Source organism: Psittacula echo (assembly GCF_963264785.1).
Source record: "Psittacula echo genome assembly, chromosome: 3".
NCBI lineage: Eukaryota > Metazoa > Chordata > Aves > Psittaciformes > Psittacidae > Psittacula > Psittacula echo.
In genome coordinates, this window is record NC_137736.1 from 51,540,737 (window position 1) to 51,562,076 (window position 21,340).

The following is a 21,340-nucleotide window of genomic DNA, read 5'->3' on the forward strand; positions in this document are numbered from 1 at the left end:
TCTTTCTCTATGGCAATACTTTTCTTTTACCATGCAATGAAATCTTTAGGCATCATGCTGAAAAAGTCCTCCTTTTGGTACTATTCAAGAGTAAACTTCCGTGGGATAAAACTCTGAAAGCCCCAGGATAACTGTTTATTAGAGAGTGGACTGCTGTGATTTCAGCTTCATTAAAAATTGACAGATGAGATAAATAATAATAGAAACAACACTACTGATGTTCTTATCAAATATATATTTAAAAGTCATTCCCCTATTCAGCAACATTTACCTATTCCGCAAACATTCTTCATTTCCAACAAGAACACCACCTGCTAGTATGCCAAACCTTTCAGAACAGGGCATTTTTAGTACACCACAGAGAGCCACTCATTTATGTCTTGAGCTGCCTACACCTTCAGCTCTGTCCACAGGACTTAATACGGCATGTATGTTTTTTGTTGATGTTTTCTAGAAGAGTGATCTCCATCCAGCATCTACAATGTGTAAAGCTCCTTACCGATCCGTCTGATGCGCTTGCTCCCACTTTGTCTCCTCTAGCATTCCAGCAGACTTCAAAGATGCCCCCGGTGCCTCGGTAGCTATGTACTAGAGTTCCACTCTACAAAGCAAAACAGTATGCAAACATTTGATATTGAAGTTCACCTCTTTTTCTCTGTTGTGTGGCACTACATTAAAAGAAGAGAGTGGTGGAAGAGGAAGCTATCACATCACCCAGTTATGGTCATCTCCCTAAGATGCCTAAGTTAGGAAACTGGTTGCCGATAAGGAGAAGAAACAGGCTCCTCCAGAAAGCAATTTACAGTAGGATTCTCAGATGTCTGGTTTTTGTCAATTCTGTAACAGTAAAGACCTGGGGAGTTAGGCTGTGATCTTTTCTAAAGTTTATTGTTAATTCTGGCTGTGAAGCATCAGTATAGAGAATTTAATCTGTGGAATTATGATGTTCCACATTTCCCCAGAATATCCCCAGTCCCCAGCATGTACACTCTTTGCATCTATCACCTTCTCATCACAAAGTATAAGCCAGGTGCATCAGACTCACAACTGAACTCAGCTTGAGCTTGTTACTGAATAGAAGTATCCCTTATGTCTAAGAACCTATCCATGTCTTTGCTTCACAAAGCTGATGGCACACCACAATGCACCTATTTTACTGTATGCCAGGTGTTTTAGTATACAAAGAAGCCTGAGCAGAAATGTTCTGGGCAGTCACCCCACTCCACCTGAGTGACTCAACTGTTATTGCTGGGATTTGTATCAGCCAATATGATCAGGTTCACCTTGGCTGGCAGGCCATGTGCTACAAAGGCACACATATTTTCCATTTAAGCTTTTGCTATTAATGTGTCATTTGAACCAGATGTGCTTCACATGAAGCAAAACAATACCTGAGTATTCCATATATGGACACATTTGTCAAAGGACCCACTGGCTAGGTATTTTCCATCAGGACTAAAAGCTACACTGTAGACCGGCTCTTGATGTTTTGTTAATGTATGGATGCAGACTCCTCGGTCAACGTCCCACAGCCGAACAGTGGAATCAAACGAAGCACTGCAAGAAGCATTCAAACACAAACATGTCTTAATTTGGATGTTTATCAGTTTGTAGTTTGATACTGTAAACTTCAAGTACACAGTTGTTTGTTTTGTTTTTGGTTTTTTTTTTCCTCGGCTAAGCAATAAATAACATTTCAAACAGAAAAGCCAATAGGTACTACAGCCTTTACGGTTTTTATGACAAGAACTGTATCTACAGAACTGAATTCTTGTATGAGGACCCTTTGAGTCTACATAGGTGTGCTGTATATAGGATCAGATCACTAGCCCTTAGAGGTCCAAACTCCCTCTTTTTGATATTCTACCTGCTGTTATTCAGGAAGATCAAATATATATTGTCATTAATAGGATAAATGGTTCCAGAGAGATCTTATTCCTAATGGATTTGCATTACTTAATGAATTAGCATTCCGCAATTCCCTAGCACTGTGGCTCTTTTCACTTTGTTTCAGTGCTGGTTTTTGCTACACCCCATCTAAATTCCAAATTGGGCTTAGAGAAAGGCAAAGGAAATAATTGGTATTAAAAATTATAATAAAAAAACAACTCTAAGAAAGTGAAGTTCTTCCTTGTCTACTCCCAGTCTAAGGAGTAAAACTCCTCCCCAGACTGCACACACCATGAACTAATTTGATAATCTCATGGTACTGCCATCATTTGACATTCTACAAGTAAATGTACTTCCTAAACTCAATGTATTTTGAACACATTTTTCAAGTGGAATTTTAAAGATTATTCCAGCTTTTCTCTGTTAGTTAACAAAGCTATAAGAGTTGTCAAGTCTCTGCCCAGGTGAGTTGCATGACCCTAGTTAGAACACATTCTGACTGGCTGACTGGGCTGCCATCTGCCTCAGTAAGTACTTTCATTCATAAAAACCGGATGCCAGATGTGAAGGTGAAATGTCAAATTTAGAATCTTCCTATCAAGGCAGATGAAAGGTTAAGTATCATATGACTTGATGTTCCTTCTTTTTCTTATTCCTTTTTCAAGCATGATTCCTTTCCCTTTGTATCTACCCATCTGATTTATGGGTGGATACAGGTACTTTACAGGTACTTTTTACTGGAATTGTCCAGAGGAAGGTTGATGGCAATGTGACAGTAGGTTTATATGTCAGAAAGATGATCTTTCTTCCTGGCAGCAACAGAAAGAGGTGTATTTTTTACCTTGCTAACATGATGTTGGAGTTTGGGTTGCTGGTGCCTGGTCCTGTAGGACTCCATTTGATAGTATAAATCTCTTTGCTGTGAGCCTGAAGATCATGTACACAAGTATCTTGCTTCATACTCCAAATCTAAGTCAGAATAATTACGAAAGGGAAAAATGGCAGCATTACTAACATGATCTCAGCTGAATTATTTTATTTCTATGTTATTCTTACCATTTGTTCAAGACCTTGACCCACATGCATAATTTATTAATGCAACAGTTTGGCACACACATTAGACTAAGCCCATTAGGGGAATGAGCTAAACATTTAATAATATTTATTCAATAGATAAGAAGAACTACATACTTGCCGTACAGCCTACAGCCAGTAACTCTAGTTTCAACAGAGAAGCTTAAATTACTCTATTTAGAAAAGCTGAACTTCATTCCATGTTGCAACAGCAGTCATTTTAAAGAAGGAAAAGAAAGTTTCAATAACTGCTTAGAACCTAGTAATTTTCCTCTTATGCCAGTAAAATTTTCCTTTTCCTCCTGAACTGCATTTGTTTTCAACAGCATAGATGACGCAAGACGATCAGCTATTTATGCAGTGTTACATGGCCAATTCAAATTTTTGGTGGGCTCTGAATATACATGTGGTGTTCCATTGCTTAGTCCAAGGCTATTTAAAAAAACTAAAATCAAATGGCTCCAACAAAATTGTTTTCAGAAAAAAAGACTCTGAAGAGAAAGAAAATTCTTTAATTTTCTTGTCAAGGTATAACCAATATAGAATAGGGATTATGCCTCTGTTGACAGGCAAGCAGGTGTACCTACGTATATATTTAAACTAGGACTCTTCTGTGACAGTGACATCAATCATGTAACACTTATTTGGATATGATGTCTCAGTTTTCCCACTGGCTGCTTCTCTGCAATCTTTTAGACTGGCTTTAAGAACTACGGGACAGAATGAACTATTGTTCATGCAGAGCTTTAAGTGATACAGTACTATCATTCTGAAGAAGATTAAAAAATAGATATAATTTTTCTCTTTACTTTTTGAACAGCAGGAATGGAAATGATATTACCTTTAATGTCATATCATCGGAGCAAGATGCTAGTAGCATGCCAGATGGGTCCCATTTGATTGCATTAACCTCGTTCTGAAATAAAGAGTGTTTTTATTAATACGCAAATATTCCAGGTACCTGCAATGTACTGGGCACCCAGCAGAGGGCACTCAAGGTTTGGGCATGCAACAAGTTCAACCACAAATTACAGCCCCGGCTGCTTTATGAGTCAAGAAAAGCAGCGCTGTTTCCCTAACAGCCTATTTAAGCGTCATTTAGAAATGGTAACCATTTTGTGTTTGTGAACAATACACACAATCAGTCTTTCGATATGTGTTCTAGCACAAAGTCTCTCATACCCATTCTTCATATGCTAAGATTTAAATAAACCTTCAAACCACACAGATTGAAGATACAACATTAAATTATTTTTTCTTTGGTTAACATTCCATAGAGCTCGGAGATACAAATTTTAGATAGAAAATACTGGTGGGATGTAAAGTTTTGTGGAGTTTATAATTCTTACTATTGCAGCTCTACAACAGTGCTGGTCTCTCTAAAGAGAGGTGTATGTGCAAATGAAATCTGGGATGGAATATTGAATAGTTTATGATGCTTTCTGTATCATCTTTCTAGCACTTTGTAATTAACTAAGCCTAGTTGACTAGTCAGTAAGTTTTCTGTGCTTTTTTTGACAGTCATATATATGTAGATAAAAAGCATTTAATAAAGAGAAATACTGGCGGTTTTTTAAACATAAATTGGCTCAGGTTCTCAGTGAAAACAATTCGGGAAAGTATATTGATTTTGCTTCATCCATTTGACATGTTTCAGTCATAATTAAAGGCAACTATACAGGCACTTGAAGTAAAAATTTGGATCATGTGCAAAATGGTTCATTTCATATACTCATAAAAGCACCAGTCTGCTGCTAGGAATGTACAACCTGTCATGAAACATCAGTTTAACCATAGACTAGATAAAGGTCTTCAAATAGACAACTTTACCTTCCTGGGGAGATAGCGAGTTCTGGAAGTTAATTTCTAAATTACAGGTCAGAATATGATAGCAGTTTTCTCATGAATGAAAGCCAGAAAAACTAGTTTTTGACAGTCATTAAATACCACCAGGAAAAGAGCAGGGAAATGCATCTTAAATAGAACTTATTAGATTAAATTGATTCTAAATCTTGAAAAATGGCTGGAGATAAATTGTTCTCTCCTTATTCATAGTTCTCGTTTACTAAAGGAAATTAGCCAGTGGAAAACAAAATCATATTTATTAATGTGCCCTTAGTCTGCAGCTCATGCTACATATAAATAGTCTCTCTGTTTAAGCTGCAGTTTTTGTCTCCTATGGTGATTTAGAACAGTTTATCCCTTCTCCCAGGCAGTGAATCACTCCCAAGGAATATGGTTTTAAGGAAGCAATGGGATGTAACACCTTTGGTGCTAGAACACACCCCGCTAACACATCATCTGCCACAACATGCTGCTGCGACTTCATTGCTAACATTTTTGACTTCTTAAACTTACTGTGTGTCCTTGAAAGGTTTTAACGGGGCGATCACAGCCAAGTCTGCATACGTGAATGCACATGTCAGTGCTGCAGGAGGCAAAAGTAGTGTTGTTCTGCCAGTCTACATCCAGAGCAGGAGCTGTGAAGTACAAACAATGGAAGGAACATTAGGGAACACAGCAAAGAAACAGCTATCCCAAATAATCCTGTCATTTATCTGGATCAGATTAAAAGCTAGTTCTTGGCCTGTCGCCTAGTACCAAATACAGGGATGATAGGGACTGTTTGAAGGGCACAAATTATTTTTATTCTTGCAGTGGGCAACCTGTATGTTTTGTATGGCATGTGTTCATGAGAATCTTTGGGGTTAAGTAACATACAAGGGGGCAAAACAACCTACTTCTACCCTCCCGGCTGCCAGCTGCACATTTCTTGGGCCACCTATACCAATCATTCCTTTGTAAGCCAGTTCAGTGAGGAACCTGGAAGAAAACTGATCAAAAGAAACCCCAACAAAACCCTCATGGACAATTACAGCTGGGTTAGAAAAAATGTTCCTGTGAATGCCAGACACAATATACGGAGAAGCGAAGGAGCACGTGGCCATCTTCCTTTGCACTAGCTTTATGCAACTACCGATACAAACCTATCATTCTGTGCAGACACTTGGATTAATAATACAGTTTAATTTGGCTGGGGATTGATTTAAGATAGGTACATTGATCAAGCTGATCTGAAAGGAGAAGAAGAGTTTCTGTAGAAGGTTTGGCATTAACCAGGACTGAACTGATGAAACTCTACATAGTTAGCACATGAACATTTAACTAGGGCCTGTGTGTAACACACACTTTACAAGAAGAGTGAGGAAGAACCCCAACAAACTTTTATAGCATGTCACTGTAGACTAAAAGCATGTTCTGGTGTAGGAGGGAACTCCTGACATACAGCTTCATTCTGTTTCTACAACTGCTGCTTGGTTTTTTTGCTCAGAGAAGAGTTTAGCTGCCCTCCAGAGGACGACATAAAATTTGCTAAAATACAGAAATCTTCATTCTCAGCACACTCCTGAAAGAAGTAAGTGTGCCAGAAGGAGACCAGTATATATGAAGCAAAGTTGAATCTCTTTCTGGCAAGTTTAACTTTAAAATGAAACTAAGAAATGCCATATTCAAATACATTAAAAAAAATACTTTCGTAATACGGGATGAAAAGATATCTGTTCTGCCAAGCCTATTATATTTAAATATGTTTTTTTCTAGTGTGATTTTCATGAACTGCAAAATGAGATTGATCACGCCACCTTCCGAATCATCAGGTAGCTCCCTAAATGAGAATGGAGGACTAAAATTCTCTCATATACAAGTATTTTTCAGAATATTAATGAAAATGCTTAATAATTCTTTGTGATAGGTAAGGAATTTCGACATTGCAGAAATATAAAGGAACTTTGTGTGAGGAAGGCAGGTTACTTCTGAATTTTCCAATGAAAATGAATGGGGATCAGGAAATAGTAAAGTTCCTGTAACTGTCTGCTTGTCTTTCTTTTTATGCTGCGAGCTTTGTATTACGGTTTCAGAGCAAACAGAAATCTATCTTTATTAACAGCAATATGCCTTCAGGGCTAATATCTAGTATGATATATATGCGTTGAAAAGTAATTTTCTGAGAGCTATTGGCACCTAAAGCAATGGATTTGCATTGCAGCATAATTTGAATCACGGAGTGTTGATAATTAATACTGATTCATTTACAGGTATATTTAATCATTTTTTATTTTAATCAGATTACTGGATAAGTAACTACACAAAATGGCAACCAAAAGTGTTGTTTGATGTAAGTAATCAAATTTCCAAAGTGTCTCCCAAACCCACAGTATACTAGCCAACTGCAAAAATACAATTAGAATGTCATCTAATAAAAGTAGCAACAAATCCTTAAAAAATGCAGCTAAATTAAATATCAACAATAGGAGTGTTACAATACTTATCAGTTAATTTAAGCTTTTTCTGAGCAAACTTAGAATTGGAGGCTCAGAAGGGGATAGTTAAGTGACTGAAGGGAGCGACTTGACGCACTTATACGTCTAAAACTGGATCATTCAAATATTATGGTATCACTTAACCAATTTCTTCTTGCATGAATAAACATCAGTCCACACCTATCAGTATATGTGAAAATCAGATTATTTCATTCAATTTTAAAGAAATAAGCGTTGTGAACACGTATCCTGATCAAATGCCCTATAATAACTAATAGTTTTGCAAAAAATAATGAAACCCTAGAAGGTACTTTTCCACATACTTAAGTATTTTGACCATAAAACCTTAAAGTTACATGGGAACATCAATGATACAGAGGCCTTCAAGACCTAGACAAAGGAGACTTCCTCTTGTATTTTAAGATGACAATTTTGTCCATACAGGTATAAACTAAGTAAGTTGTTGGTAAAGCAGCTGAGAGTAAAAAAATTATGTTATTCCCAGGCCAACTATCTCCAGACTTCTTTGAAGTATGCAAAGTACGCCACACAAGTATGTGTTAAAGGAAATGCACTCTTTCTAGACTAGACCTTTAACTGTTAAAATGCCACCTTTAATCCTTGTGTAGAAAAGGTTTTCAGATTCCAGATATGGAAAGGAATTTGCTGCTTGTTCCGGTGAATAACCGATGCAAAGATGGCAAGGTGAGGTCTTTGTGGCTTCAGACTTACCTAAGGACAATGACTCCAGATGATTTAAAGGGGCTTTTTGTAGGACATATGCATATCAGCAATTTCCTTAACACCTAACTGCTTTACTTCCCTATGAAAACAGATTTGAAATAATGCAAGAAACAAAAAAAAACCCAAACCAGAACAAAAATTATCCCCTCCACATCTCCTCTTCAGAGGTGTCTTACGGTCCAATGACAAATAGCATAATAAGAATTTTTATCAAAGTTTATTAATGCTAATGGACATTGGCATATTGCATTGGAAGATGTTGTTAACTATTCAACTTGCTAAAAGGGGAATGGAGTGATGTGTACTTGATGCACTTCACTGCTAAGACAGCTACACATCAGTGAACATGATTTTGAAGGGGCATCCAAGTCCTGAATCTGCAACTACTTAAATCAATAGTTACTGATCAGAAGGTTTAACAGTTTCATTAACTACATCACTACAGAGTGCAAAGTTTGCTTTTGTGGAACAGTTATGATTGATAGATAAATAAATGCTGAAGTGAGAAAATATGAATAAATGCCACACTGAGAAAATGTGTCAGCAGACAATGACTCCTCCAAAATGACAGCTGCATTAATAAGAGAAAAGATAAGTGACAAAAATGCAGAGTATGGATTGGCTATAAGCATGGGCATACTTTGTCTTCTGTTGAATAACCATTTCAGTTGCTACTGCATATTAGTTAACATCTGTGAAAATGTGAGAACGAGAACAGCTAGAAATTGAGCTGAACAGCATGCTCAAATTAGTGTTTTAAAATTAGTAACAATATACGCCTTTCTAAGCCATTAAGCACCTTGTGAAAGCATGCTGTATTTAAAAGTGGATTAGTTACACTGAACACATAGGAAGATGAACATTTCTAGCATCAGAATCTGAAATGTTTTGGTGGTTTTAAACTCTGTTTGACTATGCCCCTTAAAAATTCTTCACTATGACAACTTAATCCAGTTTGGATCATGTATTCAGCTATCATCTTACAAGTCTAATCTCGGGTGAATTTAAGATTATGTAAGTGATTGCCTGTTACTCAAGATTACTTAACATCTCAGGCATCTCCTGTCTTCTTGAAGCAGATCAGATCTACAAATGACCACCCAAGCAAGGTTTTGGTGCAGCAAGGTTTTGAAATTGAAAGCGGCAACTGACTTCCGATGACTGGAGAATGCAAACGCTGAAGAACTTCAAGTCAAAATTAAAAGCTAAGAAATTCCTGAGGACCTTCTTGCAGTGATGAATGCAAGTTGCATGAGAGATCCACCTGCTTCTATCTTAAGTCAGCTTCAGTGTAACAGGAGCAGAAAGAGTGGAAGAGATCCTTGATGCTTCCTTCTAAGTGCCTTTTCAAAATCACCACTTGGCACTATTCAAGCACATAGATAATGATAGAATCATTCAGCTAGACAGACATGAGTGCTGTATAAATCCTCTCCTAGAATCAGTTTGACTTTCAAAGCTGACTGTCGCAGAATCCCATCTTTCTAGAAAAAGAATAAACCCACAAGCCACAATACTCAGGATAGTAAACGCACAGAAAACTCAGTTCAAACTTCTCTCTGGCAGACAGGTTTTTTGCAAAACTAGAAATTATATTGATGATATTAAAAATGCATTTCATTTTACTAATAAGAGTTATGCAGAAATTACCTGAATGGAAAGGAAACTGCTGTTTAGCTTCTCCTGTATGAGCATCCCAAATTATTGTCGTCTGCATCCGAAGGAAGGGAGAAAAAAAGATGATTGTTCAGCTCAGAGAAAACAAAGAGGACCCTCACTGTGGAGCAATTCTAAAAAATGGACTGATAAAATTATTGACTGCAGAGAACCTTTGTGCTGAACAGTTGAAAAAACAGAAATCACTTCCAAATACTACAAAATAATAATCTAAGTGTCGATAAAGAAGCATCATGCCTACAGAGGAAGTAAAATGATTACTAAGAACGGCATATTCTCTCTGAATTATGCTAGAAGACAGCACTACACATTTTAATAAGCATGTTGTTACAGCTGCTTCTTTTACCTTCTTCAAAGAAAACTTTTTCCCCTTTTCAAAGATGTGAGTTGAATTCTATTCCAAAAAACATGATACTACATCTCTAACAATTAAAACACCAAGTGAAATGTTTATCTAGCAGCAGAGTACATATAGCTTCTTGCCACTCTGGTGGGAAGGACTAAGGTGTAATTTGCTTACTACAGGTTTAATCCATACTCACAGCACACATACGCAACTTCTGCGTAGAGCTCAATAATACTTTCTGAGTGAATCGTCAATTTATTGGGAATGCATGGTTCCAGAAAATAAATTAAGGATGTCTCATTATCTTGTTGATAACGAATGACAGAAGGAATCATTGCTGGGAATCTAAGTTGGCCAGAATAATGGAACTATCACTGGGAGACAATTGTACCTGAATATAAGCCAGTATTAAAAGGAATAAAACTAAGTTTTCATTTTCAAAAGTATGTGGAAATATATATATAGATTCATCTAGTTTACAAATCAGATATACAAGCATCAGCTAGTTTCCCTAGACCTTCTCTGTCAGCTGCTGGAGAGAAGCACTGTTAGTGCACTGTAACACAGGCCATGCAACCATGCTGCTTTTCTCTCCAGATTTTATACAGGAGGCCAAGGATGGCATACACATCTAAGTTTTAGACATTGAAAGTCAGATGAGTGCTGTATACTTTTCACTTTCAGTTTTAATGGATTTGTGCTCATCATCATCAGTCATCTATTAGTTTTAACCTCTTAATATGCACTTAGCTGTAACTATGTTTTGCTTGCTTTTGAGTTCCTATTTGCATAGGAAGCCTTTTTATTTTTGCATATTTGCATAGGAAGCCATACATAATTTATTCATATAAAACCGTTTCAATAATTAAATGAGCTAAAAAGGTGCAGTATCTTTAAGATCACTTCCTTCCTGGAAATACTTAGTTGATAGAACTAAAAAAAACCATAAGTACTGGAAAGTAGTTTTTCCCTTAACTGAGGCTCATTTAAGATGCAATTTTAGGCATGGAGAAAATTGAGTGGTGTGGGTTTTTTTTTTTCATTAAAATCTTTTACATGAAAGTAGTATACATTTATCCAGTCTCAAAAATGTAATCCACACTACTAAAACATACTAAACTCTCTAGGATGCCTGGAGGAGAAGAAAATAATCTTGTGGAATTCAGCAGCACAAGCTCACTGAGTAAGCACATTCAGATGTTAGAATAATGTATTTTTAAAACTCACTTTATCAACACCAGCACTTAAAATATAATTCCCCTTTTTGTTCCATTTCAGAGCAAATATTGGACCTTTATGTTGACCTAAGGTGCTTGCAAGGTTACCTGGAATAAAGAAAAAGTTATTACAATTTGTTTACAAAGAAGCCAAATTAAAGTTCATTGCTGTTTGATGCTTATGAACAATAAATGTTTGACTTACCATCTTCCGTCCATATTCTTGCAAAACCATCATACGAGCCTGTAGCCAATAGTGTTCCATCACTCTGTTGGGATATATAAAAATGGCAAAGGTCAATACTAGATGAAATCTGTTTCAATCAACCTTTTTCATTTGCTCTCTTTTTTAAGGTTTGTGCATTGTGATTTAAGGGAAATCTGAGTCCACACATTGAGACAGATTATACCATGATCTAAACTATAGGTTATTACTGCAGACATCAAAGAGGAGATACACCCCTCTACCATACTGTTAAATACTGGGCTACACCATCAGATAAGAGTAATTTAATCAAAAGGATTAGGAAAAGAAAACAAGATATAACAAATTCTAGGGGATTCATCCAAATAACAGATATGCTTTAGATATTAAGAGCCTGCAAAACATCAGCAGATCATCTAAACCCTGACTAAATCCCAGTTCACTAAAATTCAGGCACCTATACTACCTGCAAGAAGTACCTAAACACCTAAGCCACCAAAACGCAGGGTTAACACCTTGAATGCTATATATCACCGAGAAGTTGCTTCCTATTTGTGTCAACACAGACTCTCACACATGCTCAGAGGCCCAATACCATGACAAATATCTTGAGAAAAGCTGTATTCATGGGTCTCAATAGGAGAAAAAAAAAAAGCCCAGGTATCAGTAAATTACACGTATTCTGCTGGAGGGAGTCCTTCACTGAAGGGTATCTCTTGTGCAGCCAGCGATACTGGAGTTATTGGGCCAGAATGAGAATAACTAAAAAGAAACTTGACTCTGCAGTCTGGTGAGACAGGTACTACTGGAGCTGGGATTTTCTTTAAACATTCCAGCACCTGGCTTAGAAGTGAGATTCACCCCATTTATCAACAGACATCCAGAAATTAGGAGTTAGTTTAAGACAGTAACCTAGTCTCCCTCTATAATTAACAGCATCACCCACCATTGGCGTGTAATTCACAATCCCATTTGCATTAGATTCTGCCAGGATGAAGGCACATGTTTCTATTTTTGCTGTCTTACAAGGAGTCTAGATGACTAGTTTAGATGGTTAAATCTAAGGGAGATGATTTCTACCCTCTGTTCCAAAGGACAATCTGAATACAGCCTCTAGAAATAACCTTTCTTATTATAACATAAATCACAGAAACTGGAGAAGAACAGATTTAATATCACCAGTGTTAAAACTTCACGGTGAAATACAATGATATTGTGGTTCTAAATAAATAATAAAGGCAGATGGCATTTCTAGTATCATGAAAACGAGGAAAAAGCATAAAATAATTCTCTAAAGCATATGTCCATCCAACCCTCCAAAACCAGTGAGTCGGAGTAGTTGTAGATTTTACTCAAATATGTAATGATGTAGTGGGAAAATACCAAAACCTAAGCCAACTTCACTGTGATATACTCTTATTGGGACCACTGATGAGAGCAAAGGTGATATGAGCAAAAAGTGTTTAAAGTAGGAACATTTCCTTACATTAAGTACTAGAACAATGCAAGTGAAGTATCTGATCAATGACATACCGAAAGGTAAGGAACTACTACAGGAAATACTAAGGGATGCCCTATATGTTTTGGATGTTTCTCATAACTGTTCTGCACCTTTGCATGTCTTCCTCTTTCAATTAGTCTTTTCCTATTCCTCAGTTCAGTTTTTCCCAACTATTTTTCTTCACCATTATATCTACAGGAAACAAGTAATAAACATTCTTGGGTTTTATCTTTATTTGCTTTGTTAATCTACCTCTGCTTTCTGTGCTGTTCACCAACTTCTTTCATTGTGTCAAATACAAAATACATAGGGGAAGCTGATTTGTGCAGTGGCCTTATCTTTTGTGAAGCACCTAGCTCACCTGAAGGAAAGTAATATTGCAGTAAAGATTAACTGAATCTTGGTCTCTGGCCAGCAACTGAGACTATATGTAACTGCTGAGAATCCTTTCTAGTAATTTTTGATCTGTTTTCCTACAGAACCAAGACGAATGTGAACACTCTATCTGTACTAATACCAGCAAAAAAGACAGAAACCAAGTGATCTCAAAATTAATAAAGGTTCCTGCAAGTTCTTTTTACAATGCTTGGTGGTAGAAAGGAGATGTGAAGCAGCCATAAAGCTGCCCAAAGACACTGGTCCAACACTGGGAATTCTTAGCAACAACTGTCTCTCCGCTTACTTCAGTCTTCTCTAGGCAGGACCATGCTAAGACAGCAGGTTTTGCAGAATGAAAATAAAAAAGGGATCAGGAAAGACAGTTCCACCCAGAGGTGGTAGGTAAAGAGAGAATGACTACACATGCTCCCACCAAGATAAAGACTATAATATGAACATGTTTTGCCATGCACAGCATAATTCAAATGAGAGAGGCTCTTGATAGTCCAACTTTAAAAAAAATCTCTGCTGGTGCTTGTATCTCTTTACATGCCAAAATAAAGTAACCATGAGATGCAAATACATTATTAATCAGGCTTCATTACTTGTAGATTGCTTGTTTAATCTTCATTCTTAAAGTTATCTAGGTTTATTTTTGCCCATGCTCCTAAAATAGAGATATAAATACATCATTATTGAGCTTGAAGATGGCAACAGTACTGGAAAAATATAGCATATAGGGGAAAGTTCAGCCTGTTATGAGTATTTAAAACAAGAGGTCAGTAGGTTAGGACAGAAGTTCTGGTCACCTCAGATATAAAAGATATGGAGCAGCAGCTGTAATTGCCTCTGAATTAAATTTAGACAGTGAAAAACCATGCACAGCCTTAGAAGTTAGCTTACATTCCAGTCCAGTGAAGTCACATCCTTATTGCTGGGGACATCGTGTCCTCCTTCTCTTATGCAGTGCCTCAAAACTAGTTGAGTGGAACTGCTGTTGCTGTTTTCATTGAGATTCCATATTCTGGCTGTTGAGTCTCCGGATCTATAAAAGCAATTGTGCAGAGATGAAAACTACTTTTGCTGTTGATGCAGCAACGTAAAGACCCCTATTTCTGTTTTCATTAGAGAACATCACAGCCTTTAAAAAAATTTTCTGCCCATCCCTTCCTGCACTTCATATACCTTTTAAAAAATGCTAACACACATTCATTTAAATTATACACATCATCTGAATCCACATCACCATTTGCCTGACTCAGAAAAGTTTTACTTAAAATGCACTTGCTTGCCCTCTACATTTTGCATTTCATGCCTAAAGCTGGTATCTCTATAACTGAGATAGTCTAGGGGGACTCAACATTACAAACGTAACACTGTGGAGATTCCAATAAAGACAGAAACACCGAGGCTGTGCCCATGTAGCTCCCATAAGAAGCATGCAGTCCTATTAGCTCACAAGGGCTCACCGCGTCTTTGGGGCTCCTCAGGAGCTGCAGTAGGCTCTGAGCACAGGACCTGCAGGGCCAGGCCTGCAGACATGCAGAGTGTCACCCTGGCAGCAGCGTGACAAAGGTGCTGTGGTGCCACCTCTCTGCTCCTGCAGGAGCAGGAGGTGAACTTAAGACTCCTTTTACTTTGGCCATGGCCCTTTCATAACGTACTTCTGTTCAGGACAGACCTCTCAGCACTAAATTAAGCTCTAGAATCTAAAGATAAAGTAGAAAGGTAATTTAAATAAATTTTTAAAATTAATCTTTAATTAATTTTTTAAATTCATGTCTACAGGGTCCTTTGCTGTCTGTAGTTTGACTGCTTAGCTCATGTTGATTGAAAAAGTGGCAAAATAACTACTGACATGACAGTGCAAGACAGAGACCACATCAGGTTTTTAAGCTATTTTACAGACTGTTTTCTAGGGAGATGTTTTTCCTGCAAACTGAAACCTTGATTTTGCCTAGAAAAGCTTGTGAGGTGAAACTGAAGAGTTTATCAAAATCTGCTCATAAGTAACAGTTTTGTTTTCACTTTGCATAAATTCTTCTTCCAATGGAAAATGTCCCTGATGCCAGAAAAAAATTTGCAATGGGGTGGAAGATATTACACTTTCTAGTTTATTGGGATTTGTCTCCTGCTGCTCCTCCACCCCATTTTTAAAAAACAATCAATAACAACAGCAACCAAACCAATGAAAGAAAACTGCACTGCTGGATTTGTCCAGAGGGTAATTTCCATTTACATGCAGTAATCTTGGAATCTTGGAGCTGAATTAAGATCTTTCTTATATTTCCAAGAATTCATACAGTCCAGATGAAATTTCATTGCTGATGTGTTAGCTCTTCCTTTTTTTCTAAAGTAATGACTGAAACTTCTTTTCCTATACACTAACAAGGAGACAAAAACTTTCTTCAAAGACTGAAAACCTGAGATCCATTTTTGCTTTGGTAAGCTGTGTTATACTGAAAAGGAAATTCCTCACATGAGAATATTACATTTTCTTCTGGACTACTAAAACCATTGTAATTATTTATACCAAAAGTACCAATCAAATTTTAAACACTTGACATGTCTTCAAGTGCAACTATTGACCAATCAAGTACTGAACTTGATTGATCTTTGTGTTATTAATTTACCAATAATTTAACCAAATTTCACACAAACAACAGTTCAACTGTAAAAGCAAAAAGCTTTTACGGCTTTTTGCTTGTATCAGTGGCTTTGAGCTCTGCTGGGCCATCGCACGCCTGGGAAATGTGCTCCCATCACCTTTGAGCTTTTGTGTCAAGCTGAGATGTGATGGCTGGCCAGGGCTTTGCCAGCCTAAACCACAAGATACTGCTGTACAGCCATTCTTTAACTTTTGGCACATATCTTTCACGTTAGTGATTAAGAAATAATTTGAGTCAGGGTAATTTTTAGCACCATACAGGGCTGTGACTATAACTTAACTCCTTATTTCTTCAGAGGTCTGGAAAATGGAAAAACAATTTTGTACATGTTGGCTAGAAAATTAACAAAGTTAATCATGAGGCTCAGAAGGGAAGGAACTTTTTTAGCTGTGATAATTCACAATAATGGGAACATAAGTCTTTCATAGGCTTGGGTTACTGGTTAACATCCTAAATAGTAAATTCCTTCAGTGCTGGCTTCTCTGCTATGTAAGGCTTCAGGCCAGCCCTGCTCTCATTGTAATAATCCAGTTTGTTACTGGACCCTGTGAATAAAGTATTCCGTCACTTGGCTATTAAACACAATATCCTATTTGCTAGCTCTAAAAGGGTTATGTTTTGTTTTTCAACAATTTTATTTAGTCAGTTTTCTGACAATGCTTGGGCAATATTATTTTCCAGTATTTTAATTTTGTTTTTCCATTTTCTTCTTCCTAAGGCTACATAAGCTATTATGTGCCCCTGCAGAGAGGCTTTATAAGTCTACCAGTATGTGGCAGGGGTATTTGTGTGTCTTCCCTTTTGTTGCTGGGGAAAATAAGAGTATTCTCTGCTCTGGAAAGTATTCTGATTTCTGTTGAATGATTCAGTGAACCCTGCCTTATTAGCGGACCATAGTTCAAGAACAATTCAGAAAGATATTCAATCTCCTTAGCCCACAGAAGCATTTCTATCTGCATGATAAAGCAGCTCATTCCAACATGCAAGTCATGAACACTTCAGTAATAGCACTATGGTAGAGTACTACCAAATTTTAGGAAGGCTAGTTCTGAAAGTATTTTATTTCATGCTCTCCAGACCTGGTGTAATCATGAATCAAGGCGGACAAATGTTTACAGGATTTTATTTGTGCCATATGAATTCTGCATTCCGCCACTGGCAGCACAGAGGTTAAAACAGCTGCAGCTGGGTAAAGAAATTTGCAAGATGGATGTTGAACCTTAGTACTTCTAATCTTTACCTGCAAGTCTTATAATCACTGTTATTTTGATATGCAATATTGCTAATGTGTATTTAATACGTCTGGCTCAAACAGGTTAGACTTTAAATTATTTTATTTTAAAAGAGATTATTAAAAACATAAAGGGAAGGAAACTCCTCACAATTTACATACCTAACTCTTCCTTAATGAAGCAAGTCTCTTAAAGTAAGTGCTTATGTTCCCTAGGCAGTCAGTAGAGGGAAGTGCCTCAGAGGTATCCAGAGGAAGACTTCTATCCCACTGATTCTACAGCACAGGTTATGCAAGTAGACCTCACCTAATAGCTGACCAGTTTGCATTAATGGATTTGATGTAAAGAGGAAACTGCCCCCAGTAAAGTCACCTGCTAATGAATAAGCACTTACAGTTAGCAGAAGTAACAGCTGGTGCTGACTAGGGTGGCGGTGTGTGAAATCAATCCCCTCAACCTGATAATCCAAAAGGATTATTCAGAAAGGTAATTCATAGTGGATCCTAAAACTACTACCCTTTTCGTGGCCAGGGCGGGACCATGGCGGTCAGCAAGAACAAGCGGTTCACCAAGGGTGGCAAGAAAGGCGCCAAGAAGAAAGCGGTTGATCCTTTCTCCAAAAAGGACTGGTATGATGTCAAAGCACCAGCAATGTTTAACATCCAAAACATCGGGAAGACTGTCGTCACCAGGACTCAAGGAACTAAAACTGCCTCTGATGGGCTGAAGGGTCGTGTATTTCAAGTGAGCCTGGCTGATCTGCAGAATGATGAGGTTGCCTTCTGTAAATTTAAGCTGGTAACTGAGGACGTTCAGGGCAAAAATTGTCTGACCAACTTCCATGGAATGGACCTCACCAGGGATAAAATGTGCTCCATGGTCAAAAAGTGGCAGACGATTTTTATTTTTTTTTCCCCAGGTTCCAGTACAGGTTGGGGAACGATCTGGTAGAGAGCAGTGTAGGGGAGAGGGACCTGGGGGTCCTAGTGGACGGCAGGATGACCATGAGCCAACACTGTGCCCTTGTGGCCAAGAAGGCCAATGGCATCCTGGGGTGTATTAGAAGGGGGGTGGTCAGTAGGTCGAGAGAGGTCCTCCTTCCCCTCTACTCTGCCCTGGTGAGACCGCATCTGGAATATTGTGTCCAGTTCTGGGCCCCTCAGTTCAAGAAGGACAGGGACCTGCTGGAGAGAGTCCAGCGCAGGGCAACTAAGATGATTGAGGGAGTGGAGCATCTCCCTTATGAGGAAAGGCTGAGGGAGCTGGGTCTCTATAGTTTGGAGAAGAGGAGACTGAGGGGTGACCTTATTAGTGTATATAAATATATAAAGGAGGAGTGTCACGAGGATGGAGTCAGGCTCTTCTCAGTGGCAAACAATGATAGGACAAGGGGTAATGGGTACAAACTGGAACACAAGAGGTTCCACTTAAACTTGAGAAGAAACTTCTTCTCAGTGAGGGTGACGGAACACTGGAACAGGCTGCCCAGGGAGGTTGTGGAGTCTCCTTCTCTGGAGACATTCAAAACCCGCCTGGACACATTCCTATGTAACCTTATCTAGGCGTTCCTGCTCCGGCAGGGGGATTGGACTAGATGATCTTTTGAGGTCCTTTCCAATCTCTAGCATACTGTGATACCGTGATATGAGGAAGTACCACATAAAACCCAAAGATGACGACAGGAGATGGCCTCTCAACCATGCTTTTTTGCTTCTGAGAAACAGTCACAACTGGAAGACCTTGGACAACAGCTTTTATGGCTAATTATTTTGCTGACTAGGGAGCGAAGGTGCACAAAGCACTCTATAAGAGACAAAGTACCCCTATGTGAAAGAGGCTTGTACAGATCAGCAAAGAAACCTACTGTTGGGTTTTGAGAATGAGGCCAGGTCCCTCTGCTTCATGGCTATGACAGCTGCTTGAAGGGCACGGCTGGATGTAACAGAACTGGAAGCATCAGTTGAACATGCTGACAGAAACATCCTAAATTTAACTGGAAAAACTTTCAGAGTTCAAGGCTCTAGCAGCCTTGACATTCACAATCCATCTGCTTCCACACTGGGAAATTTAAGCATGTTCAGGAACGCTTTGGGTCACCAGACCACAATGACCTATGCTGGCCAAACTCATAGGCTATTCCCTGGCCTGTTTTAATTAGTACTCTTGCCTGGGGCCCTGACATTCTCTCTGAATAACTCCTGGGCATGTCTTGGTGGTTACAATGTCCAGAGATGATTCCCAATGTGCAGTTTATCTGGCAGCCGGGACAGTTTGCTAGCACAGACACCGGCCATTCTGTGCCAGTTGGCCTCAGTGCCTAGGAAAATTCCCAGGCACGGTTAGATTCCTAATGTGGATGTAGCTGTAAGGGGTTTCTGCACTACCAAGAGAACGTAAACATCTGTAACAATATACATGTGTCATAAAATTTAAACTTAGATATTGAAAGGTATCTCATGGAAGAAATAATTGTTTGAAGAGGACAATTGTCTTTTAAAAGCAAAATTGGAATTACGGCTGGGAATGGCCAAACCTTGCGATTTAGCCAAGCACCTACTTTTTCCATTTTTTTTTTTTTTTTTTTTTTTACCTGTCCAAAACACTACATGCAATTATTTGTTTTGGAATGCAGATTTCCTTCATAAAGGGTAACTAATCCTCTTACATGGTTGTATGTAAACACTTTACTGTATTATTATAATGCTTCCATTCATAACATTTAAGCATTCTTCCCATAAGCATCTGGTGACAGTCAGGCAGCCTTTACTGGTATCTCTAATTCTTTACTGATATCTCCTTCATCCTCCACTTTAAGGGATTTTAGGGGTTATGGGTGAGGTGGAGGAGGAAGACCAGCTGTAGAATATATTTTTTCTGTCTATTTGATAAGAGAAACTCCTGTCTCCACTGTTGTTTTTTGGGTTTTTTTAATAGCCCTTGCAAAGTCCAGAGACCATGCATATATTCCTCTACTAGCCTTCACACCCTAAAAAGTCAAAGCAATTGAGTAGATCGGACATCAAATATCAAAATCCTTTTCTATTAGTAGGATGCTCACTAAATCTGGAGATCAACGCTCTAGTTCTTGGCAATTTATTCTACAAAGAAATCCCTGACACAGATTGCTTCAGATTAGGTTGTGAACCTGCATTGTTGTTCTAGTGCTTTGAAGATTACATTACCTTGCTGTATAAACTGCTGCTAATTGTTAGAAAAATCTATTGCTTGTATAACAAAACTTGAAGAAAATACTTTGCCATGAATCGAGATTTGGTTGTGCTAGGCATTGTATAAACAGAAGAAATGTGTTGTTTCCTTTACTTAATAGTTAGGTTTTTATATGTATTTTTTAAGAAGACAACAGATGGGTACAACCAGGCAGATGGAAAACCAGAAGAAAACTGCAGACTGGGCAGCACAATATGGCTATTAGAGAAACTAAAAATTCAGTGTTCACGCATCAGACTAACTGTGGTTTTCTTTTTCAAAGCATTACTTTGTAAAGGACAAAAAGAACTGCAGTGTACTGCGCATCTCAGGGAGCTTCTCTCCCTCATTTAACTGGAGCTGTAACACAGTTTACCTGTAAATGCTAGCTTGCACTATTACTGCCCCAGACATCCCAAATTCTTCTCTGTGCAGTGGCATCATCAGTTAGACAGTTCTCCTCCTTTGGTTTAATTTTCTTCTGTGCATTCTGTGCCAGTTCAGTCACGTAAGCTTCATCAGGCACTCACTGCTGCATTACCTGAAGGCTAACTGCATCACACGCTTTGTTTTTTATAAGCGGGCTAAAATCTGATTAAGATCATTATGGATATAAATTATTTGTATTTTCACTACATTGCCATTAGTCTGTATAAGACACAGCACCTGACTGTATTTCTAATCATGCATGTATTTATTTACTTCCAAAATTAGTAGCAAAACTTATTGAGACCTATTACACTGAAGGGTAAAGCTCAGTTGAATGGACAGTGAGAGGGTACTCCTCTATCTCAGACATCTGACTAACAGTTCCAATTATCATCCTCCAGGTTTACTTGAAGCGGTGTAAGATCTGTCACTATCCCAGGGATCCATCCACT

At 38.2% G+C, this 21,340-nt stretch overlaps 1 protein-coding gene and 1 pseudogene across 8 annotated transcripts in view; one reads left to right on the top strand and one right to left on the bottom strand.

Annotated features, from left to right (window-relative positions):
* TBL1X (transducin beta like 1 X-linked) overlaps positions 1-21,340 on the bottom strand; it is a 197,052-nt gene that overhangs the window by 5,244 nt on the left and 170,468 nt on the right. For all 7 annotated transcript variants that reach the window (XM_080612229.1, XM_080612228.1, XM_080612230.1 and 4 more), the window contains 9 exons: positions 14,255-14,396; positions 11,473-11,536; positions 11,278-11,375; positions 9,678-9,738; positions 5,323-5,444; positions 3,806-3,880; positions 2,732-2,859; positions 1,392-1,557; positions 500-601 (listed from right to left, as the gene is read on the bottom strand). In XM_080612229.1, coding sequence (XP_080468355.1) covers positions 500-601; positions 1,392-1,557; positions 2,732-2,859; positions 3,806-3,880; positions 5,323-5,444; positions 9,678-9,738; positions 11,278-11,375; positions 11,473-11,536; positions 14,255-14,396 — 958 coding nt within the window. The remainder of the gene's footprint in view (positions 1-499; positions 602-1,391; positions 1,558-2,731; positions 2,860-3,805; positions 3,881-5,322; positions 5,445-9,677; positions 9,739-11,277; positions 11,376-11,472; positions 11,537-14,254; positions 14,397-21,340) is intronic.
* LOC308218495 (small ribosomal subunit protein eS1 pseudogene) lies at positions 17,793-18,203 on the top strand (annotated as a pseudogene). Its single transcript has one exon. The product of its transcript is annotated as a small ribosomal subunit protein eS1 pseudogene (transcript).